The sequence below is a fragment of the Camponotus vicinus genome, unplaced genomic scaffold (genome assembly GCF_025532165.1).
Source record: "Camponotus vicinus isolate PSW18456_S1 unplaced genomic scaffold, iyCamVici1.0 SCAF_2, whole genome shotgun sequence".
NCBI lineage: Eukaryota > Metazoa > Arthropoda > Insecta > Hymenoptera > Formicidae > Camponotus > Camponotus vicinus.
In genome coordinates this window covers 2,608,208-2,634,446 of record NW_028141956.1, presented here as the reverse complement: position 1 = coordinate 2,634,446, position 26,239 = coordinate 2,608,208, and the positions used below count along the sequence as shown (strand labels likewise).

The 26,239-nt window shown below is 35.1% G+C and overlaps 1 protein-coding gene across 6 annotated transcripts in view; it reads right to left on the bottom strand.

The window, feature by feature from the left end:
* The window catches only part of LOC145966256 (dipeptidase 1), a 133,408-nt gene that overhangs the window by 82,694 nt on the left and 24,475 nt on the right, over positions 1-26,239 (bottom strand). For 5 of the 6 annotated variants that reach the window (XR_014437002.1, XM_083090220.1, XM_083090219.1 and 2 more), the window contains exons 2-3: positions 22,305-22,881; positions 14,895-15,203 (exon numbers count right to left, since the gene is read on the bottom strand). Coding sequence is in view for 5 of the 6 variants with exons in the window: in XM_083090220.1 (XP_082946346.1) it covers positions 14,895-15,203; positions 22,305-22,622 (627 nt within the window). In the remaining variant the exon portion in view is untranslated. Of the gene's footprint in view, positions 1-14,894; positions 15,204-22,304; positions 24,385-26,239 lie in introns of those variants that run through there. The other variant, XM_083090221.1, reaches the window with a different exon arrangement.

Here is a 26,239-nt window from a genome sequence, read left to right as displayed (position 1 = left end):
GCTCATCTGGTGACATTTTCCCTATCGCCAGTTTATTAACATACATTTTATTTGTATTATATGAAATAAGCAGCCGTGAATTAATGCACCGGGGGTAGCGGGGAGCCCCCGCGCGATTCTGCGGGCAGAAAGTCGCGCAGGAATGCCGCAGAAGAGAGAGCCACCCTTCCCCCCTTCGGGGGTGGCTCGCCATCGCGCGTTTCCCGGAGCGGAATTTTAATTTTTTCCCGAATCACCGCGCCGGCTGCTCCGTCCTTGCGACGCGAGAATATCGCGCAAGGAATTACGACAGGAGGGAACGAGGGGAGGGGGGGAATATAACCGCGGAGCAGAGGGAGTGCCGACGTACACCGAGGCTGGGGGAGTAATTATTTAAATATACGTCGCCGGAGGCGAGAGCGCCTCGAACGCGGGAATATTTCACGGCTCCGCGCCATATTACGCCAGTAACTTACGTCCGGCCGTCCCGGCCAGATGTTTCTCTCGGAGACGCCGGGATGGTGAACGAGCGGAGCCGAGCGACACGGCCTCGGTCGCCTTCGACGACGACGGCGGCGGCGGCGGCGCCGTCACGTGGTGGTCTCTCTCCGAGGGAGGCGCGAGGGAGGGGTAGGGGTTTTGCGCGCGCGGAGGGACGAAGCGGACGGACGGCCCCGGGGGTTGCCTGTTGTGCCCGATATTGATGTCAAGGTCCTTCATCTCGACCGTACTCGTCTCCTCGGCCTGGCGCGCGCGCGCGCGAAATCAATAGGGATAAAACCGTCTCCGATAGGCAGCCTCACGAGCCATCTCCGTCGTCGGAGCCTGTCGTCCGTTCAGAATTTTCGAAATCGCATGCATGTTGAAGATGGAGATTTTGAAAGGAGCCAATTATATTTATTTTCTTAATAGAAAAATCCCAGCAAACACCAAGTTATATAACAGTTATATAACTGTTACATGTTATATAACTATTATGTGTTAAATAACAATTATATTGTTGAGTGGGAAATTATAACTAACAATTATATAACTGTTACTTGGTGTTTGCTGGGATGTACCTACTCGAAATGTTCTCGTAATTAATGATTACTAAGGGATATCTCGTAATTGGATGTGTCCAAGTAATTACCCAAGAAATCACCGTTACAATGAGTAATCGTTGGGCATATTTTATTTCGATTAGATTCATGCATCAATTGCTATCAATTTTTCTCTGTCTAGGTTATAGTTCAAGTAGCCTCTCAGAAATCTCATCATTTTGTGAATCTCTGGAAGCTAATCATGTTCTATTAAAATTAAGAAGTTCCCAAAAAGTAATCAGCCTCTGAGAAGCTCATTTAGAATGATAATATTGAATATAATAATAACTGTATATGATTAAATTATTATTATACTCAATATTATATAATTATATACAATTATTATATTATTATTATAGAGCTCAGAGGCTTATTATTAGAGGCTGATAATTTTAGTACACGAATCTAGAACACGATTAGCTTTCAGAGATTCAAATAATAGTGAGATTTCAAATTATCATATAAATATAATTATCATATAAATTTGTATCTATAATTCCTATAATCAGCGACCGTGCAAAGTTAATCTAATTATCTAATAATAAAATATTAATGATCATGCGGATATATTTGTTAGGATTTTCAGAATTGCTGACAATTATGGTCTCCTACTACTCCTTGATCATCGGTCATACCTTAAACAACCAAAGGGCCGCTATAAAGCTCGTATCGCCATTGAACATCGAGATTGCATTGTGATTACGCATTCGCGATTAGAACATGACCAGGTAGGACTGAACTGGTTTTATTCTCACTGGTTGAACTCCAATTTCCAATGCGTTATCAACAATATGATCTTAATTTCGGCAGCGTAAACCGATGCGGGATTAACAATGGGCAATGTAATCGTCGGAGCCGCTCGAATTTCTAGCAATTTGCTACACTCACTTTAGTGTAACAGGGCAACAGTCTCGCGGTAGTAAACAACGCGCGACATAATCTTAATGGACAAATGTGAATAACATCCCTCCGGCGTTGTAAGCCCTGAAAATCCACATCCCTCGTGCAAACACTGTTACGGCGACGGACAGTGTTACGAGCGTGCAATGTAAAATTATAACGTCTCCGCGAACGGGTTACTCTGTCAGGTCAGCTTGACATAAGAAACGAGACCGAGGGACGGCCAGTTGTCACCTTTAAATAGAGGTGTATCTCAGCAGACTCTCACAGGTTGAACGCGCGTCTGTTAACAAAAATTATTGTTATCTACTTCGCCAGTCGGACCTAATCAACCTCTGGACACTCCTTCCGCTGGTTTTTCTACCTAGGGGAGGATAGATGGAGGGTACATCCTGGGTCGCTTCTTATTATCACATTCTTACGTTGGTACGCGACGACGCTTAATCACCGCGACTCTAATTCCAGTGTTATCACATGCAGCTTTTTCCGCCGATCCCTCCAGTGGGAGGCAGCCGTCGTGGGTGATAAATTATGCCTCCCACGCTTTGCTTCCCACGTCTCTCGCCGATTGTCCCCCTTTTTACGCGCCTGCTTCTCCTTCTTTACTTTCATTCCATTCCCTTTAGAGCGTTTCCAACGGTGCGAATCCTCTCTGTGTCTGACCCTATGGCCATGATAATCTTGATACTTTAACAATGATCTCAAAATCGTGCAATTATCGCGAAATCTTTTCTTGTTTTTACGAGACTTTGTTGATTCCTTAGCATTCAAATTGATTCAAGAAACAAAATAAGAAGGATCGCAAAGGAATATCTGTTAATTTGTACGATTCTAGCCATGTTATTCATAAAGTTGATAAAATTGTAATTATGAGGCCGTGCTCTTTTGCATCTAAAAATTTGCAAAAATAGCCGACAATCAAGTCAGATGCTATTAAAAAGATTAATTCGGTACATTTAGAAAAATGTTTTGATGATGTAGGTAGATTTCTCTAGGTGTCATAAAATTTATCACTATCTGCTGGAACATCGTTTGTAACGCGTAGAATTTATAGCAGCAAATTCTAGTAATGTCTTCTGGCGAATTTAGGTACCGTTATCAAATATTAATCACTTCATTGCATAAATATGAGCTTAGATACTACAGCTTGAAATCTTTGTGAGAGACCATTTTTCTCTGTATCACAGTCAAGTTTTATGACAAATGAAAAGCCTTAACATGGATAGGTGCCATAGAAAAGCTTCTTTTTTCTACATTTCACTAACAATAATTCTGCCCCTGTCATTTAGATTAATTAAGTAAGTGCAAAACGTATCACAGTACTTTTCAATCATTTATCTATCTTAAGTTAATTTTCCTAGAAAATTCCCTAGAAACTGTAGTTGCGAGGCCATTTTTTTAGTGTACATATCATCGATTTGCTACTCTTTACTTTTCTTATCGATATAAATTAAAATATAGTTATATAAAAAAAAGGAATGTATATGATGTAAGCTTGATATATTGGACGTGTGTTCCTGTATGATACATAACTATACGTCAGCTAAAATATATGCAAAGATAAAGCTCCTCGCGCGCAAATTTACATAGAACTACAAGCGTAGCATATAAGCGTCTTGACCAATGAAATAGCCGGCATAAATTACGAGGAACAATATGGCAAGACTTATGTTATTAAGCGTATCATCGGAGTTTATATGCTATACGTATGCTAAGTTTGTGCATGATAGAATTAACAGTCGATTAAGTCTGGTGTTTCCATTAACGATAGTCGGATTTACAAGATTGTACAGTCTGACTACAATGGTTCGTAACTACTTTGTCTCGCAAAGATGATTATAAGATTGTTTTATAATAATATAAGAAAACGGGACGCATTCAACGGACATTTTTTTCAGAGTTAATTATCTCGCGTGCATCAATAAACAAATTAAAAATCCTAATCTTTCTCTTATAAGCTAGAGTTAAAGCGATTATTTACTATTTAATTATCAGATACAATGGCATTATTAAAATAGAACTGCTAATTTTTACTTTGTCTTTTGTAAATTAGCAGAGTGAGTCAGAGAGATGCGTGGGTTGAGGCTATTAAATAAATAATTTCCTTTTACTCCTCGTCGATCAGTCGAGCGAGGCGATTTCGTCGGCAACAGGTGCAAGAGAAAAAAAAGGTACGGGAGGCCGTATCGGTCCTGCGAGGTTTCTCGATTAATGGGATAACCTGCGGGGAAGCATGATTCGCACGGAGAAAAGAAGTTTAAAATTTCAGGAACTTTAAAATACTTCGCGGACTTTGCGGATCGATAGTTCTGCGGGAATATGCTTTTACTGTCGCGCCGAAATTGTGGCCTTCTTATAAACTTTCGGAGCTTTCAGAAATCCAGAAATGAAACGACCAGAAGATCCGAGGATAGTTCGAGGACTCGAGTTTTTACGATACGCATGATATTAAGATAAGTAACCGAATATTATCTTTTTTTTTCTTTATAGAAACTCAATAATATTTTATTTATATTATTATATTATATTATTATAGATAATTATATTATTGTAGATTATTAACAAAAAAAGAAGGGCATAAAAATCAATTTAACAAAAGTAGAAACACACTTTATAAAACTAGAATGCACTTAATACATAATGTCAACTATTTATATTGCAACTATTATTTTTTGCTAAATGTGCACTTGTTTATTATTACTTATTTTAAGAATAATATTACATAATGTGATTTTAGGAATAATAATTTTAACATTAATAAATTATATAAATAAAAAGGATGGAGACGTTCTATATTTTCTTTGAATATTTATCAATACGAAGCGCTTGGAATAAGTTTCACAACGAAGCGACAATTATAGTGTTCCAAGATTCAAAGATGTCTATTCTATGATTGCATAATAAGATCCAATTATTCTTGCATTTTACGCGGACCTCTCGACGAAATATAGCCGCCATCGTTTGATTTTCCGCGCCGGGGATATTTCCCTACGAGCGGCCGCGATACAATTTTCCTACAGTCATCCTGCCAAGTACGTCGTAAATTGTGCGATTCTCTCTTTCGTGTACTTCATTTTTCCATTAATGTTTCCCCATTATTCCTATCCACGCTCTTTCCATCTTCCTATTGTCTCTCTCGTTCGGCGGAAAATAGGCTCGCTCCCCTGACGTTTTAACTCTTCGCGGCAATACTGCCCCTCGTACGTACTGTTCGCTTTCACACGCGTATAACTTTTAACAAAAATGTCGAGCGAGTATTCGGATTTAATATTCCCGAACGCTCCTTTCTATACATCATTCACGCTAGAATTTAATTTCCTCAACGCTTTTATTTGCGTCCGCGTTGCAAGGGCGTTAAAAGCTCGCGCGTGCGGCTCGCACTCACGATAACAGAGCGTTACTGCTGAATCGCTTCGCCACAACGAATTTGCAAATTACTGTTATTGGAGCCCCTTAAATTCGTCGCTTGCAAGAGAGGGAGAGAGAGAGAGAGCAGTTTTCGCTCCGACTGTATTTTCCGGTTTGTACGCGGCCGTAATCCAATTAAAAGGTGATCGAAGCGCGGGAGGGAGACAATTCGAGAGACAGAGACAGAGAGAGGAAGAGAAAGAGACAGCAGCAAGGTGGGTGTACGGGTCACCCAGCGGCAAAAATGGCGGCTCCGTAGCCAATTAGGCCGGCGGTAACAGCGTCGGTTTTGAAAAATTCGATTAGCCGCCACAATGCCCGTCGCTGAACTTCTGCCATTTCCGCTTTCAGTCTGGCGAGCACGTCTTCCTACTCGTCGATCCTCCTCGATCGGGAATTCCTCGTTCGCCGTTCAAGCAGCGACACTTCTCTCTCTCTCTCTCTCTCTCTCTCTCCGCCTCTCCTTCCGTGGTCTCTTCAGTTTTTCACCTTCGGGCTAAATATTTAGCTCGCCATTGGTGGTTGGAGGGTGAAAAACGACGAGGATGGCGAGAGGGAAGAAAGAGCCGGCCTGAGAGGTTTCCGGGGGGGTGTGAACAAAAGGCAACCCTCGTCGTCTCGGAGGCACTCGCACAGAAAGTAAAGGAGGGTCGTCGGCCCGGTTGGAGGCCTGAAGAAAGCGCGAGAGAGAAGGAGAAATAGGGGGAACGAGAAATAGATTTCGTAGCGCGTTGGTGTTTTCTAATTTCCGCGCGCGCGTGGGTGGCGGATTCGTTTTACCGCTGTGGCCGTTGTTTTTGGCGAAAGTATGCGGGGGTGGCTGATACCGTATCGGGTGTTCGGTGACCTGGAGAGCCGGAATAAATTTTTTACATTTCGAGAGAGAGAGAAAGAGGGAGATCGAACTATTCGAGCTACCGTGATTTGTGATGCTTAATACGCTTAAGCGAATTTTATACAGTCTTTGCGGGTATTATTAGTTCGGCCAATTTAAACTTAAGAAAGTGTGGAGATTGATGGCAAAAATCTTTATCCAATATACCCCAGGCGGACTTTGTTTTAACATAGAGAGAGCCTGAACTTTTATTACGCAAGAATCTTTGATGCAGAAATTACCGAGTTGCAAAGAATGATTTTCATTGTGAAAGAATCAACTTTAAAAAGATTCGTTAAGAAAATAATGTGTGCAAAAGTTGCATCGTGTTTTACACGGATTACTTAAATTATCTTATTTTTCCTCAAAATTTTTTTTTTATTTTCTTGGAAGAGAAATTTAATCTTCCTTTTTATATTTCACGCTTGTTTCTCTCATCCATGAAGGAAAAATGTTATGACTAACATATTCCAGCCTCTGCTATTACTGTCTGTTGCCTCCTATAATTCTGCGTATCCTTGTTGGAGAGTTGAATATCTCACGGGAAAAGAGCAGGAATAATAACAGAAAATTATTCGGCTCGGAGAGAGAATATCCGAATATTTTTCCGTGCATTTATAATTCACATATTTTTCTTTTTTAATTAAGGCGTGATTAAATATCGTGGGCCGTTTCTCGGCGGCGAAGGAGCGTGCGTGTATCGAGTTCTTTTCTAAATTTAGCGTACCTTCATTGAGGTAACATTTTCTACAACGGATTACCACGTTCAAACGTCGCAACGGATATCGGATTTTTCCGTACTTCCGCGTGTTTGATCGAGGTTAACCCGAGTTAACAACGCAGAAACAGCACAACTTTTTCTCCTCGAACGGTGAACGTAATGACATTATACGGTTATGTAATAATACGCGTGTAGTATTCTAAGATTATTACTGCTTTTATCAATAATATGCCGCACAGGTGCAATATTAATTAATTAATTTAAAATCTATTTTCATCAACAAACATTGTTGGACATTAGCTTTTATCGTTGCTTTTGACCTTTTCACGTTATTACATGTATACGTATTATTACGCAATTTGGGCTGAAATATTTAGGCTGAAATATCCCGACAAAGGAATTTTTTAGATTATTTTTCGATTTTATCTAAATAAAACTCGATAAAAAAGGAAAAATAATTTTTAAAAATCAAAATTAAATCTCCTTGATTAAAAATGAGAATGGTGACAATTTGAGCACATTAAATATATTACTGTATCAGACGGAAATTAAAATTCCTTATCGTAAAAACATTGCGGTAAAGTAAATAGACACGATTGGAAATGTGATTAAATTGTCCTATTTTTTAAATAGCGCGAGTCGAATTAATGGCGGAAATTATTTTCGTTACATTTCCCATTTTGCGTCATGTTGCGCTTTCCTACTGTACTAATTTTACAGATTTGACATCTATCGAGAAACAGAACAGACTGATTCTGTCGCATGCTAATGGAAGCTCCATACTTACGACTTGTCCTTGTCTGAACACTTTGGAAATTGTAATTTGCATTTATTATCTAGAGTTTCGGTATGTCCTACATCGAAATCTCTGACGTCCCCAACTTCCCGAAAGACTAATTATTTTGCTAATGAAGACAGATAAGTTCAGTTAAAATTCATAAATTGAATATAAACACTTCATCGAATTCTTCCTTCAAGAGAGAGGTGACATGTAAAATTTTTTTCCATATATTTATCATCTTTTCTCGAATGTACATATAATTATTCCTACTTTTCAATCTTATAAGAATATATTTCGTTCATTATTTATAGAATGGTACGAGTAATGGAAATAACTGGCTCGTGAAATACTATTGTTAATTAGCTGAAGTAATACAACAACAATAAGACGGACATAACATCATCGTTTAAACTAAGTTTAATAATGCTCAAGTTTAATTAGCACGAAGAAGCCGCCAGCCGCAGTGGCAATCTGTTTAGTGACATTTTATTTACCGAATATGTGTATGTACATGTATATTAACTCTTACATACAATAATTATTTATATTAGCAAAATAAAAGTAATGATTAATAATAATAATAAAATAATATTCTCTCTCTCTCTCTCCTCCTTTCTCTTAAAAAAAAATAATCTTTTTTTCTCTCTAAAGAAAAAAATAAAAAAGACATTTTAAAATAAAGACAATAAAAAAATCGAAAGCAAGAAATCTAAATATACATTTTTTTATTGAAAAATTCAGACATGTAATACATGTTTACTCTATGTAATGTGACACAAATATCAGTACTGCAAAAGTCAATATAAAATCGAAAGCGTATCATTTATACATTGTACGTTCTGAGATTAACATTGGAAATCTTGGCTGGTTATTGCGGTCATTATACTACCAAATGATGCGAATTATTCAAGCGGAGAGTATCTTAGAGCATAATCGCCCCACTGGCAATTCCATTGGCAATTGATAATTAATGATAACGACGCAACGATTTAATAATTTATTCGCTATCAACGTGACATTCCGAACCGATGATGATTAATAGCGGTTAGACGAAATTTCAGCAGTCGGCAATAATTGATACATTCCCAACTCGTTGCATAATTAATCGTTGCATATAATGATAGCATGTGCGGTTACAATATATATTTTAAATGTCTCTGCTGAGACAGATTCGTCCCGATGACTTTTGTAATTTTTTAATAGGGGGAAGGAGGTGGGGATATATCACTAATCTGTCTCTTGACAGGAACTCTCCCTTGACGTTATTATTCTGACTTGTAGTCCCGAGAAACTCGAGGATCTTCGGTCCGAAATCCTCCACAAGAGAAGCTCGAAGTTCCCGAATATAATCCATGGAATCTCTTTACCTAATTCCCAAATACACTTGGAATGTCAAGATCTATTGCTCAGCCATATATCCGTCGTGTTATATATCCGCATTCGCGACGAAACAGGAGGAAAAGTGCATTTAAGATGATCATTATTAGAGACCCTCTAATAAGAGACTGGCCATCAGGGGGCCACTTTTGATTGGCCCGCCATTTTTAGGCAACTCCCTCATGTTCAAGTTTTAATTACTCTATTTTGAATATAAATGATATTTATTAATAATAAATATTATAGATAAATAGTGAAATTTTAATAATGATCTATATATAATATTCATTATTATAACAATGAAATTTTAATTATTATAGTAATATTATATACATATTATATACATATATAGATAATATAAGAAATATTATATATATATATATATATATATATATATATATATAAAAATTATAATAATAAATTTTATTTAAATTTAAATATTAATAATATTAATATTATAAATAATAATAATTAAATTATAATGATAATTTTTATTTTATTTTAACATTAAATATGGAAAAATTATTTTGACATATATTATTTAGAAAAATTTTAAAAATTAGTATTTTTTAATATTTCTATAGTAATATAAATATTATAGAAATACTAAAAAATAATTTAAAAAATTTTTTTAAATAATATATGTCAAAATAATTTTTCATATTATTTCATATTATTTTTCACATTATTTCATATTTTTTTCATATTATTGATGAATTATTGCAAAATTCTGCTGTACATTCACCCATTTTATTTTTATTTCTTAATTACGCAAGAATATTAACAGATACATCTGCAAACACATACATTAGTGCACATTCGTGTAAGTGAAATCTAGCGGTAGTTCTATCTAGTCTCTGCATAGATCCTATATGTATCTCTTTCGCAGGATTTTGCATAAACATGAACGAAACATACTCTCAATATGCGCTCGCTCTATTTGATGGCTAGTCTCTTATTAGTCACTATCAATGTAACGAGGAATCGATTTCTTTTGTCTTTCGAATTCTTTGATTATTTGGTTATTTTAATTGCATGTACTCATATATTACAATATTTTATTTTAGAAAAAATGATTTTGATACGATATTGAATAACATCCTTTTCTAGATTTATAAACTTCATTTTATCAAACTTGATTAATTTTTATCTTTTCGTTCAATTATAACTATATTTACGTATAATTGAAAGTAGATAAAAAATCGATTGAAATGTGTGAAGTGAAAGCCAAATTGGTTTGGGCTAAAGCTCTGTTTACAAGTTCGTGTTATAGTATGTACCTATATCGAAAAAAATATTAACCATCAAATCTTTTAAAATTAATATATGTCAAAAAAAAAATATAGTTCTGATAATTATTTAATGTTGATAACTTCTCATTTAAAGATACTTTTGTCCAAATATATTCCTGCCCTTGAATATTTTACATTCAAGAAAAGAAAGAAGGGGAGAAAATATACACATTTATAATATACACGTTTATAAACTTTTACATTCTCGCTCGTGCCCTTACTATACGAATATTTCATATTCGAAAGGAAAAGGGGAGAAATACACACAGGTTTATGAACTTTTATAATCTCGCGTATCCTCGCACTATATACGGTAGCTCTATAAGTATGTTTCTACCACGCGGAAACCCGCATAGTGTGCAATCTATGCACTCGACGAAGTTTACTCGCCGCACTGCAGTAACGACTCGGCTGCTGCGCGCCTTCTCGCCTCGAGAATAGATTCCCCTCTCCCCTGCTCCCTCTCCCACCTCTTTACCCCCTCGTCCCCCTCCCGTTCTGTTCGAAATGATTTTTCGGAGAGCCTCGTGTGTACACGATTTTTGCCACTGCACGCATTTCGCTCTCTCTCGCGCAGCCACACACATACATTACACGCGCTCGATAAGATACACATACACAGACACGTACACATGCACGTATATGCACGTACATCGTCGTACCTGACAGGTATCTTGATGATAGATATGCGCATGTACCGATCTCTTTTTTTTCATTCGTTTTCGCTTCTTTCGATCCCTTCGCGATTCCCTGGCAAGCGGCCAGAATCGCAGTTCGTCCGAACCAGGACGCGGGCTCTGAAGTTCGATGCGCGGCCCCGTTAGGCAGCACCCATTTCAAAATGAATTTTTCTCCTCTCTCTCTCTCTCTTTTTCTCTTTTTCCATCTCCTTGTTCCTTTTTCTGCGCGAAATGTTCCGGTAAAATGAGGCCGCGCCGTCAAAGTTCGGAAAACCGCGCGTACTTTTCCGAGCGAATCCGTGATTTTTTGGAACGCGGCGTTTCCACGTGAAAATAATAAACAGATAAATTGGACGTGGAGATACTTCTGTTATTAATCTTTCGTAATTTTAAAATCCAGTGTACAGAATGTGGCGAATGTAATGTAGTTGAATCTCTCTCTCGACTGGCTGTGCTATAATTATCTCATTCGTGGTTAATTAAATTTATGTTTTCAGATAAAGAAAGATGATTTATTGTATAGTCTAGGGATAAGATAAAATGGAAACTTGTAAGTGAAAATTTTGCTTTTTATCGCAGACGATATATATATATTTTGTATAACAAAGAGCGTGATGATTGATCGAGGAAGAAATCATGTAAAATTCAAATGTAATCTATTTTCTTTCGTTTACTTGACGACGCTGTTGGTATAATCGCGGAATTTTATATATATTCAATACTTTTAATGAAATACTTATATGGAGCACAGTCATCACTGGCGCTTAATCCGCAGCATTAGATTTTCATAGATTTGTCATAAATGTATATTAATATTCTCACGAGATAATAGAAGAAACCTGGAAATATATACACTATATTTTGGTAAAGGTGAGCAATTTTTAATGAGAATGAAAAGAGCGGGTAAAAAACTCATAAGTTCCTATTTTTAAAAAAAATTTTTTTTCACAACACATCTCTTATCATCACTATTTTATTATCATCGTCATTTACTTTCAATCAAATATATTTTCCTCAAAAATAATTAGTTTTGACGAGATGAAACCAGAAAGTATTCCTTTGTTTTTAGAAAAAAATACGGAGAAAAATCTAAAAATATAAAAGAAACCTACCGACTTCAAAGTTTTATAAGCAGAAGTTGAAGATTTACAGATGATCCGTGCCTGGCTTTCGGATGTGATATCAAGAAATTCATCATACTATTTTAAAGCTTTTTAACATAAAAATAATTATTACATATTATTAAAAAATATACAAAAATCTACAAAATCTATAAAAAGTTATTAAAGAAAATTCTCCTCGAATTTTAACTTTAAAGATAAATATCTCGATAGAAATGTAATGTAGGAAAAATTTTGTAGGAACTTATAGGGTTATTTTTACCTGTTCTATACTTTTTCTATTCATGTCCACGAGAGATTACCCACTTTTGCCAAAATACTTGAAACATCCTTTACGAATGTCTCGCCGAGACATTTATTATCGCATAATCATAAAAATGTTAATTTTAACGCATATCGGTCGATTATTTGTTCTTGAAGAAATCCAGGTGGAATCTACAAACTACATTTTTTTCGATTATCTTTCCCGTGTTTTCTTCTCTTTTCCCGTTCGCCTTTCCTGTTTTTTCACTATTCTTCGAGCTTCCGCGAGAGATTTCACGGACAGTTTCGGTCTCACGTAAAAGATGAAACGCCAACGGAAAAAGCAAACAGCGGGACGAGGTCTCAAAGCTGGAAGCTGCTTTTGAATTTTTCAGACCACGATGAATTACCTCTGATAGCAAGCGCAGACGCGAAAGTCGGGATCTCCTAGAGAGAGGCGACTTATGGATGGGCAGATCGCGCGATTCGTAATAATTCGATGAGCTCCCGCGTCCGCGAACATTACGTATTTATCGCGGGACGAATGGCAAAAGTGACTGTATTTTGAAGACAATCGATTCGAGTAAAATTCAGACGAATCAATTTGACGAAAGTATGGAAAATTTATTAGAAATTCTAATAAAGAATTTTTACACATCGAATTTCTAGTTTTTAATTCTGTTTATAATAATCTTTTTAAATACAAGTTAAATTTGCATCAGTCAAATTATTCACGCGATTTTAAATCTACATTAAATGCAGCAGCAATTGAGAGAATATGTCACAAGGATTTTGGGTCGCGTTAAAAAAAAAATAAATGAATGTACATGTTTTCATCAATAGTTCATCAAATTGCACTATGTAAAATATACATGTAACAATGAAAAGTAGAATACTTTTAAAATTCTCTAGCGAGATAACAACTCTTGCTATAAAGGATTAATATAAGGGTTTTAAATTTGCATCTCGGGCTCTGTCTTTTGTAAGTTTTATGAATACGTTAGCAAATTAGCTCATCACAACGGTGACGTTGAATGCATTAGAATGTTTCATAAGCGAAGAGAAATGAACCATAAAGTGACAATTACACAATTCTTCCTTCATGGAAGACGGCTAAGCCAAGTATTTTTAACTTTAAATTTTATACTAGCTCTATATTTCTAAAACATGGAAAAACAATTTTTTTAATTATGTATTTTATTCTTTGGATCTTTAAAACTTTGCAAGAACGCGTAATCTCAAAATTTGAGATGAAGCAACTTGTAATATTCCGAGAAAACTCAGTTGCGAACAATGTCGACCCTACTTACGTAGTTATACGATTTGCGATAGAAAAATCTCTTCATTATATTTATATCTCGAGATGCATCATTTTTCCTTTATATTTATGAAATCTCACGAATGGCTTTCTATCCTTCATCACGAAACGTTTGCGGACCTCTCTCGAGAGAAGGATTTCTTCCTCACTCTCTCTCTCTCTCTCTCTCTCTCACACACACAGAATAGTCCTTGACAAAACGCAATATCGCATCGCGATTACAAACGCGCGTGCACGTACTTGTGTAACAAGCGCGATATTACGCATGATTCGCAACAAAGCAAAGCCCAGGTGATTTCATCATCGCGTTTGAAATGTTCCTATCATTACGAGATCAATAACAAATCGAAACTGCACAGTGAAACGATTAAATTTCCTCACTTTTTATCTACAGTTAAATTTTGATAAATGTAGACAACAATGAGCATCGTGCACGAATATTTTTTTGATCAAATACAGAGTGTTTCGGTAAAGGTAGGCATGTAGAGTAAAAGGTAAAAATAAGCCCATAAATTCACATAAAACTTTTTTTACAACGCAGCCAAGATTTCTATCAAAATTTTTGAAGTTAAAATTTGAGAATTTTTTTCCAACAACTTTTATATTTGTAGATTTTAATAATGTGTAATAATTATTTCTATATTACATAAATGTGTTTAAAAGCGTAATAGATTTCTTGATATCACGTCCGAAAGCCATGGTCTATAACTTTCTAATTCATCTATAACCTTCACTAATCATTCATCTATAAATCCCCTAATTTATAAAACTTTAAAGTCGATAGATTTCTTTTATATTTTTAAATATGTTTTTAGACTTTTTCTTCATATCATTTAAAAAAAAATGATATTCTTGTTTTATTTCGTCAAAGCTAATTGTTTCCAAGAAAAATATATTTGATCTATAGAAAGTAAATGATGATGATAAAAGATACGTTGCAGACCAAAATTTCAGAAAAGTAGGAACTTATGGAGTTATTTTTACCTGCCTTTCTCATGCTTACGAGGGATTGTCCACCTCATATATCTTCAATTACAATTCCTGTCCCTTTTTCCGAGAAGCCCTCATCCAATTTATCAATTAAATAAATTTGTCAATTGTAAATATATTTGACTCACCTGATAGTCCATGTAATTCCCATAGCCCATGTGGTTGCATGTGCAGGCGCAGGCCTGAATGTGCCTCCGCATGTCGAGCTCGACCTCCTCGCCGCATACACCTCTGCTCGTCGCCATCATCGTATCCCCCATGCAATAGCCGCCGGTGCAATACATCCTCGGGTCACTCTGATCCAGGTAACCCCCACCGGTGTCGTCGTATCCGAGCCCGCTGGTGCACCTGGAATCCGAGGCGTATCCCACCCGGGACTGAGGACGCTCGTCGTAGCCCAGTCTAGACTGGGGCCGATGGAATGTCGAGGATACATCCTAGAAAGAAATAGGAAATACAAATCACTGCGCGCTTTTGCCTCGATTACAGGAACAGAATTGCGACTCTTTTTTCGAACATCCTTTTTTGAAAATGTATCAAATTTCTTTTCTCCGTTCGTGATTGAATTTTGAGAGAGACACGCGCGTAAATCAATCAATAATGATCGCATGCGCTTCAGAGGTTTATTGACATAAGTCGCAAATTTCTCTCTAATTTTGTCGAAAGCATAAATAATTTTGTTGTGTTTTAAATATATAATTTTGTATGCTTATGATTCGGATCTTAATTTTAATGATAAATTTTTTGATAAATCTGTTTTAATTAAGAAGCGACAATTCTGTTTTTTTAGTCATACAGTTTTTGCTGTTGATGATCCGCAGAATTATTTTTTTTATGCCATGTAGAAAACAATACAAATATGATTTGTTATAAAAATAAACAATAAACAATACAAATGAAAATCCAGTCAAACATTTCCAACATTGTTTTATTGCTTCATTGATTAAAACGAGTGATGTGTACTTTTTATAGATTCGACAAAAGCTCTTAACTAATTGCAAATATGAAAAATATTGACTGAAAATAAATAATTTGGAAATAATATTGTTTTAGATAGATGTTATCTTATAAAAAAGTCTTGCGAATGGAATTAAAATATGACAAGGAAATTATTTATATTTCTTATCTATATATGTACTATATATATTATATAATATAAAATAAAGATGGTTAAAAAAATATAGACTATATACTGCTAATTACCATATGTGCAAAATCCCTTTTCAATAATTACTTCAATTATTTTATTAATTATTAATTATTTCTAACACGCAATAAAAAGTTATATAAAGAAATAAATTATTTAAGTAAAACACACTTTTGAGTTTCGAATATATTTACAATTCGATTGATTAATTTATTTTTGTAAATGAGATATCGTTCCAGTCAAACGTAACACAAATGTATATATAAATGTAAAATATCTTAAATATCTTAAATATCTTAAATATCTTAAAATGTGAGGAGATTTAATATTCAAAAAATGGCAAGCATATATATACACACAGAATGTTCCATGTAAAGTGACCATCCCCTTTTATCTTTTAAACTAAAAGAGATAGATTATAACAAATATATATCAAATTAAATGGCTCAAACTGAATTTTATTGTGAATATAATAATATAATTGCTTGTAAATGCTATCTATATTAACGAACGAATAGGTATGCATATAATCTTTTTATAATAATGTAGACAATTTCGATATAATAAAAATTGTAACGTTTGAAACGAATACAATTCGTGTAATATGTAAAATATTTGTATTAAATTAAACATCACATTGTATTTATTTCAGAGTCCTACAACTTTTATTATGTCAAAATATTCACATCATTATAAAAAAATTGTTTGTTACTACAGATAGCTTTTATAAGCAACCCCTATGCTCACAACAAAGTTTGAACCATTTAATTTGATAATATATTTGTTATCGTTTATCGCTTTTAGTTAAAAATGAAATCATGAAATACTAGCTATAATTTTTTAAATGTTGTGTTTTACAAATTATATCGATATTTTTATTACGATCTATTATTATGTATTTTTGTTGTATATCAAGCACAAGAATATTGCACAAGGAATATCGCATACATCGCGGGAAAGAGGCTACAATGTAAATGTAACAATAATACAATAATACGCCTCTTTCAAAGGAGGAAAATTTAATTGTAAGATATTAAAATATCTGAGCTTTGCATCTCTTATATGATCTCTTATATGATTTGTTTTACAAAAAAACAAATGCATATTATTACTTTAAATTTTCTTTGAATAAGCAGCCGTTAAGGATTAAATGTATCGCGGAAAAGTACAAAAGGAAGGGAATTTTATTCGCTGCGTTTCTCTCTTGTTCATTCTTCTGGTATATCCGCAGTTACCGCGATACTTCATGGCTTACGCATCGCATCCTCGTTCGATATGGGCGACGACCGTCATCGGGGATCCTGCGACATTGTATTGTCGCGCTATCTTTACATTCCGCTTCGATACAGGGCGAGGGGAAGGGGGGATGAAGTCCCCCCCTAACAGTAAAGTATCGATATCGCTAAAATAAGCGGAACGTATGTGTATGGCCTTTGAAGCCACGTACAGGATTCTGAAATTCGCCTGGTATCGTTCTACCGTCATCGCCACACGATTCCAAACGATCGAGACTGTAAAAAACAGAGTTGGCACCTTCCTCTGCGATTTCACGAGCGAGGAAAAATGCGGGAAAACAAGACTTTTGATCGGCAATCTGCCGATTTTTGGAGATTCCTTCCAAATTGGTAAATTTTGTAAATTATTCTATCAAGGCTCAGAAGGGATTATATATATATATTTTTAAATATGTAATATTAAATATATTTACACATTATATATTTAATATAATAACATCTTAATTTGTCAAACATCACGTGCACGAAATTTCTTACTAAAATTCGTTAAGAAAAAAGAATTGAAAAATATATTATTGCTTACGACAGATAAAATAGCTATATTAAAATATTCTTAAAAATCCGTATCTTTTATATCGAGAAAAATTAGCGTTTTTAAATTGCTTTATTTAAATGAATTGCTTAATTGTTTCAATTAAATTGCTTTAATTTGTAAAATTTGGAAGATTTACCGAATTCTATTGTAATAAAAAGTTTTTTCGTCCAAAAAAAAAACGTATAATGCGATGTAGGAAGATCAAATAGAGAAAATACACGTTTAGGGAACCATCTGCGATGATATCGCTCGGAAAGGAAACATTGAGGAATAGATGGATGATCTGCACGTGATCGCTTTGTATATGTGTTATGCATCCGCGAAATTGCATCCGCGGGCGATGCGGCCCCGCGGCTAGCAATGCTGAAATTTAATAGGGTATCGATATACATACTTTTACTTTTGTTTTACATCAAATACGAACATTTATATCAAGTATCGACATTTTCTACATACCCGATATTTTTTCCTCATGCATATTTATGTCGATGTTATTTGCAATAGATGAGGGGAGGGGAAAACCTTTCGCAGCAATTAAATTTATAAAAGTCGATGCAGATTAACATCTTCATTCGAGCTTCTCGAGTGTATTGGTATTATTCTTTATCCTCAATTGCGATCGAAAAAGGTAAATTTAATCGATGAAAAAATGCTCGATGTTATTCATTCCCATGTCGCGCGAAAATTAATTAATTAAATTAAACGTCAATTTATCGACGGCGCCATTTTCGCGCGATTCAGCGGGATTCGCGATCTCTCTTCTCGGCGAGAACAGCTCCCGTCGAATCGATAGTCTGCGGATGGTGTAAGTTGGAGAGCCGAAGCGCGCTGGGCCAAATCAATTTTCGGATACCGAAAATCCTATAATGGCTCTTGGAAGATTCCTGCGGCCAAGTTGAAGCGGGTCCTGTGCCCAACTTGTACAAGCTGAGAAACTCGTGGCTCGTGCGGCTACTACGGATCTGCATCCCGTAGACGAGGGATGAAAGATGAGGTTCATTCTCATTCTTGCGAACGCGTGTACCGTATTCATAAGCGTCGTTCGAGTCGGTGGAAAAAATAAATCGATAACGATTAGCAACGCGACGCTTTCAGCGGTGATGTTACATTAAGGTTTTCTAATGCTAGTACCGCTATTAAGTACTACTAGTACTCTGCTTGCGTTCATGCGATTGGCTGCTTGCGACTAATGTAGAACGACCTTTAAACTTCGATGGTATCTAGGATATTTCGAGAGCGTATTCTTTTTTTTTCCTTCGCTTTTTTCTCTTCCCGCTTGGAAAGTTCTAATTGCAGTTACTTACTGTTCTTTTTCTACTGCGGTAAAGTATTATAATATATGTGATCCGACATTTTATTAGTGGAAAAGTTATAAGCGTATTGTCTTTTGCCAATTTTTCAGCACATAAAATTTTTAATTCAATGTTATCATTGGAATGGTTTATTGGACCACTATGCATGACCAGTCTTATAACTTGTATATCTCAGTGAAAAAAAATCGTGCGACAGCAATCGAAAATGGATTTGAAAAGTGAAGACTAATGCTATACGATGTCATTGACAGAAATATTTCAAAAAATTAGATTCCCTCATAATAAATTCATGAATTTGCCGAAATAGCCATTTTTGGACTATTTAACCACAAATTACTCGAAAATCTGACATGCTGGAGAAATTCTGCGGCCAGATTCGTTTTCAGCGTCAAAAAATCTATCAGATTTACCTACTGTGCTTTTTGTAACTAATTAAACCCAAAATTTCACAGGCCTATGCTATTACTGTTATATTACTATTATATTAAATTTATTAATATGAATTTTTTTATTTAATAAATAAAATGTTTTAAGTTCATATATAATATAGTGATTTTTAAATTTTGTAATTTACAAATATACATATATTAGCTTTTTTTTAAAAATCAATAATCTTAGCAAGATCACAATAATATTTTGACAATCTTAGTCTTGATAACTAACTAACTTATTTTGATAACTAATTAAAAATCTTATTCTAATTTTGTCCTGAATTTCGAGACAAAGCAAGACAATATTATTTCTTGGTATCTCATACAACATTAGTGAAAATTTAACTAATTTTTGCTCGCAGTAACATTCAATTTTTACTATATTCCATTATATTTATTATATTTATTTAAAAATAAACAAATTGTATTTATAAAATTATATTTATTATATTTATTTAAAAATAAAACATTCATATGATTGAAAATTAAAAGAAAATTATTATTTGTATTTAATTTCGAGAAATATTGAAATGCTTTTTGGAAAATTTCGTTATAAAAATGTATTTTGAAGTTTAGAGGTAAAAATATGTATTCCATTATATTTTTAAATATAATAATATAAAATTCTCTTTGTATCTTGCTTGTATAATGCAGCGATATGTTTTGCGGAAGATAATTTCCCTTATTTGTGTTTTCATTGTTTAATATCTGAAAAAACAGCGAATATTCATGCATGAAGAGTATTTGCGATTTGTATTATCGATAGCGATCGTTTCAACTCACTGAATCATAATGATCTTAAAGTCTGCTCTTTCCGCGCTAACTAAGCTTCTACTTCCCTGGAATGGGCAAATTCAATTTTCGCTGTCCGATAATCATAAATATCAGTCTTCGTAGTGAGTTCATTATAAAACACCGAACTCGTTCGATTTTATTGGATAATTATCGTGTAACACTTGCACCTGGACGCGATATTAAATTTAATCAACATCGGGACACGTAGTGGCGAATTATTGTTATAGTTAGTGCTGCGAACTACGATTAATCGCATTGAGACGAATTGTATAATTTCTTGCCTATTAAATATAAAATCGAAAATTTCAATTCTATGAAACACAATGAAACACATTTTATTTATATTACATGTATGTACATAATATAAATACGTGCAAAATATATAAGCAAAAATGGAGCATATCCATATATTTTTGCTATGTAAATACAATATTTTAAAATTGTTTTCACAAAAGTCGCTATTTATTTATTTCGTTAAAACTTCGCATACGTAATTTAACGAATGTCTCTGCACAATAATGTATAACATGACCATTATAACATAACATCAAATGAAAAAAACTATGTTGTTGAAATTTTTAAAGCAATCAGGAATGTGTATCTACAAAGACAAACCAATTTTTGCTAATATTGGCAAAATGTTTTCCATTTTACCACATTTGTTTTTGGCAAAAATTAATTTGAAATATGGGAATACACGACTCATTGTTGGTCGAAAACTTCGCGATTAGTGATTGTATATTCAAAATTTTCTTTTACAAGCATTATAAAAAATTATTTTTCAATTAACAATGCTGTTAGTGATTTATGCAAATATTCGCAGTCATGTCCAGCATTTGTGTTTCATTTTGTCAGCATAGTTATATAATAACAAAATAACAGCACTTCTTTAGCATTAACTATCAAACACTTTTAACATATGTTTAAACATATGATTAAACAAAGTAAAATATTGATAGATGTGTTCATACTTTAAATATTGATGCTAATAATAACGTTGTAAACACGAACATATCGCGTCTCGTATATAACTGGTTAATAATAATAATTTTAATATTAATGATGTCTAATACATTTATTGTTAACAATTAAACTTCCTTGCGCTATTTAAAAAATATTTTTCTTTAAGTATACTTAAAAAAATTAATTGGTTCAACTGCCTCATGCTTGCACAAATAGAAACAGAATGAATCAGTGAATGGAATATAGCACTAAATAAAACATAATTAATATAACATAATATTACATAAAAATATTTCATAAAAAAGTTCCAGGAAAAATAATATATTATAAAAATAATTATTCCTCGTTTTTGATCGTGCTTAATAACAAAATTTTTGCTTGTGTTTGATAATAATATTCGCATTTAATTAATTTAACGAAACCCTCTAATGTCACTGACAAATTAATCTGTCCTATGACAAGAGAACTCTATGTCTTAACCTTTAGAGGACCTTTTTTGTGCAGGTTTTTTCAAAACTTTTTATGATTTTTATTTATAACTTTCATATATATGTTAGCATTATACGACGAAAAATAAGCGACCTCCGTGGGGCCTAAAAATAAGCTTCCCGTCTGATACGATAACAAAAATGGAAAAATTGCATAAAACATTCATATGATTGAAAATTAAAAAAAAAAATTATTTATATTTAGTTTCGAATGAGAAATATTGAAATACTTTTTGCAAAATCTCGATGTAAAAATATATTTCAAAATTCAGAGGTAAAAAATGCAAACAAATTCATAAAAAGGACTTTTTGATAGCTGCCAACTGTCAAATCTAAATTCGGATAGGTTATATCTTTAGATTTCCAAAACTACATATTTTGGTTTATATAGAAATTGACAATAACATTGACAGCTGTCAACTGTCAAATCCTAATTCTGACATGATATTTAAACTCAGCGACCCAGAAGAAACCCTTATATACGATATTTTAACGCATAAAGTTGGAAGTCTAAAAATAGACTTCCCATCTTCTAAAGATTAATTCTTATTTTTATCATGTCAAGACATACCTGAGGGTAGGATTCCTCCTGATACGGCGTCCTGCGATGGCATTCGTCGTAGCACCTGGCGTCGTAGCCGCTGGGCGGCCGTGGATACGGGTCCTGCGCCGCCACCGCGGCCGCGCAGCAATCCGGGATTTGCGCCTGGTAGGTCTCGTAGGGACACTTGTCAGGCTGGACCGGTCGCGGAGCCTGGTGCACGCGTTCCTGTAGCCCGCCGACGTAACCGGCTCCGCCGCCACCGCCGCCGCCGCCGCCCCCGCCGACAGTCCCGCCGCCACCCCCGCCGCCACTTCCACCGCCACCGACGCCGCCGGCGTGATGCATCCTCGTCGTCGTCGTCGTCGTCGTCGTCCACTCCCGTGGACCTCCTCTCGCCACCTGACTTCACCGCACCACCACCTTCCCCTCCCCCGATCACTGCATCCTAATCTCGCGGGGAGCGCGACGCGCGATCGAATTCGCGGCCTCGGCCTGCCTCGTCTCTTCGCACGGGTCCATCCTCATCACACTCTCCGCACTCTACACCGCGGGTCCTACTCTCGTTGGGTACTCCGGGTCGCTTTAGCCCATCTCCGACTCGTACCTGCATAATTAGCGGCGTTAATAGCGCTGACAAGGGTGTCAGCCCTCTCGAGCTCGCGACAATTCGTCGGATACGAATGGACCGAGAAGCGTCGTCTAAGCTTATTCTACCGCGCTTGCATCCCACTTGAATTAATGCACCGCAATACCGCGGACCGAACTCGGGGAAGCATCTGTATTCTCTCGTAACTGCCGAAAGTAAACTAGCGGCTCTCTTCTTTACCTACTTCGCGCGCGTATTTACGAGTCGAGGGGCTTTTTTTTTGCATTATTTACTCGAGCTCTTTTAATCTTAGTCCCTTCGGGCGCTTTTTCAGTGTCGTCTCTCAGTGTAAGCTTTTAGATACTCGTATTCGTGGAACGGCGATGCTCGATCAACATGCCAGACTTGATCCACCCATTGATCTTGCCTGACCCCTTGTCTGGCGGAGCGCACGATGTTGCTATGTAAACTAATGAGTTTGCAAGTAGAAGGATGAAGAATCGGCCCTCTCAGCAAATGCAATTTTGACGTATTAAAAACGCTAAACGTACAACTAGCTACTTAATTGTGGACTAATTTCAAAACACGTGTTAAACTGTCTCTCTTTACGTTGATGGACAACGATTGTGTGGGTATCTTACGAACATGATCCACGATGAGTTTTGGAAAGTTATCTGGAGTCTCTATTGAAAATTTTCCCCGTAAAGGATGCCTCGTCGTTTTAGAAACGACGTGGACTTTCCTAATCTAAACTTGGAGAGTTTATGCGGCCTTGGCTCTCTCTCTCTCTCTCTCTCTCTCTCTCTCTCTCTCTCTCTCTCTCTCTCTCGAGCTGATGTATCGATATATAAGATCTCGTTATAGGTCTAGAATATATGCGCGAAACTACATAAGTTGGCTGACGTATCTATGTATGAACCATAATTAGCGCCTCTTAATTTATCGCACAAGAGCCATACAGGAGCGCCTGGCTGAAACTTTGATAGAGTGATAGAGCAGCATTATAGGGAAACTGTGCAAAGAGACCGTAACGCGACTGCTTAAGACACGGTTTCTCTGTCTCTCTCTCTCTTTACCTCTCTTTCGGATATATATTACATAAGAATTGGACTGATGACCATATTTAGAGTAATTATTTCGGTAATTATTTACTTATACGGACCACCTCCCGATTTCAATAAATCTCACATATGTTATCAAGATCATCACTGACAAGTAAAGGTACCCAACTGTCACTCACGGATTCTAATGAAACTTTGTACACTTGTAAAACTATGCAAAATAATAGACACGTATTTTTTTTTATCTGCGGAGAAGCGATTTTAAGGGCAGAAACAACCCCTTGTATACCCCTTGTCCTGATCTTGGCGACGCCATCCAAGGTCAAACTCATGGCGCCAGTAAATAGATCTTTCTACACCCTACAACTTTTGTCTGAAACAATTTTTTAAGAAACTTAAATTTTTTGCGATACGAAGTCCGTATATCCACCCCATATATACAAAGGGTTGTTTCAGGGTACCTTTACTTGTGAGTAATGTTATGAAGGTTTTAGTCGGCGGTCATTGTTTATTAAAAAGATATAAACAAAAGAAGTTTCATAAGTTCATTAATACATTTATCGAAAGAAAAGTCAATTGTTGCATAATTTCACATAGATTTGTAACTTTCTATGCAAAGAGAAGTGTATCCCGCATCACAAACACGGGTTGAGTTAGGTTATATCTTCCGAAAGTGGAGCCCCCCCGCAGAGGGGCGGAACATACTGTACCTACGCATGTACTTCTTAAGATGAAGCAAAATTTACTCTTAATGGAGGTCAAAATTAAGTGAACTTTGCTTCATCTTGGAAAGTACATGCGTGGACAGTGTGTTCCGCCCCCCTGCGGGGGGCTCCACTTTCGGAAGATATAACCTAACCCAACCCGTGTTTGTGATGCGGGATACACTTCACTTTGCATAGAAAGTTACAAATGTAACATTTTTCGCGCACAAATAGTTTAATAACTCATCATATTTTGTTGTTAAAGCGAGAAACTCGTAGAACTTCATGTTAACTGTACAACAATCTGTCTTGTACTAACTCACCTTTTCTTAAATATTTTCAAAGTCATAAGAAATATCAAAAACATAGAAGCCTATCATTGTTCCACTACCTGATTTCAATATAAGAAAGATAAACAACGTCAAACGACAACACAGTTTATATACGGTGTCATAAAATTACATATTATTCATTAGACATTTTTTGTTTATAACTTTTTAATAAACAATAACCGCCAACTTCACAACATTACTCAGAGTGATGATCTTGATAACATATGTGAGAATTATTGAAATCGGGAGATGGTCCGTATAAGTAAATAATTACCCTTTTTCTATGCTTAACGTGATATATTAGGGGGGGGGGAGGGAGAGAGAAAGAGAGAGACAGAGAAAGAGAGAGATACAAATCTTGTTTTCAAGAGCAAATAGTATAAGTGAGTACAATTAAAGTCTTTAGACAACGTTGTATTTAGAGTTAAAAGTTAAAATACGAAAGATTTATTTTAAATCCATATACGTAGTTTCTGTTCTGTTCTACTTATTCGTAAACACACAAAATTCGCGCATTCTCTTTGTTTTTATGAATCAAAATAAAAAATATGCTACATTTTAAAAAGACATTTTAAATTTTCAATAAAATAAAAAGTTTTAAAATGTTATTTCTCTTACAACGAATGCTTTTGTATATGTGTATAATTAAATCAAGTTATAATATCTTTACACATTAAATATATATTTTAAATTTAAAGAAATAATATTAATTTTATTTATTTGTTTAGTTGTGTAATAAATAACACACATAATTATCACAATAAATACTGTAATTATATATATATATATATATATATATATACTATATATGTATGTGTGTGTGTGTGTGTGTATGTATGTATGTATGTATATATGTGTGTAAGAATTCGTAGCCAAAATTATATATTCTGCTTTCATTTATAAATTTAATATTATTATCGATTTTAGTATCCGGTTCAACTAGTATATATGTATGATGCTAATATTAAATTAATACATCAGTCACTATTATGGTAAATAACAGATCAGTTTAATATAGATGCCTATCAGCAAAGCTATATTGAGCGCTCATTGCCTTTTATACTCATGACTGTGGAAACCCTTTGTTGGTTCCAGTAAATTTAATTCACATAGAATATTTATAAGATAACGTTAGTGTATTTAATTCGAATAATTTTATCATTTTATTCAAATATTCATCTAAAAATAATTTATATTAATATGTACATATGTGTTATTCTTCACTTTTCGGTTATTATTTTTGCGGTCGCAACTTGTCTTTTATCCGTTTAATAAATCA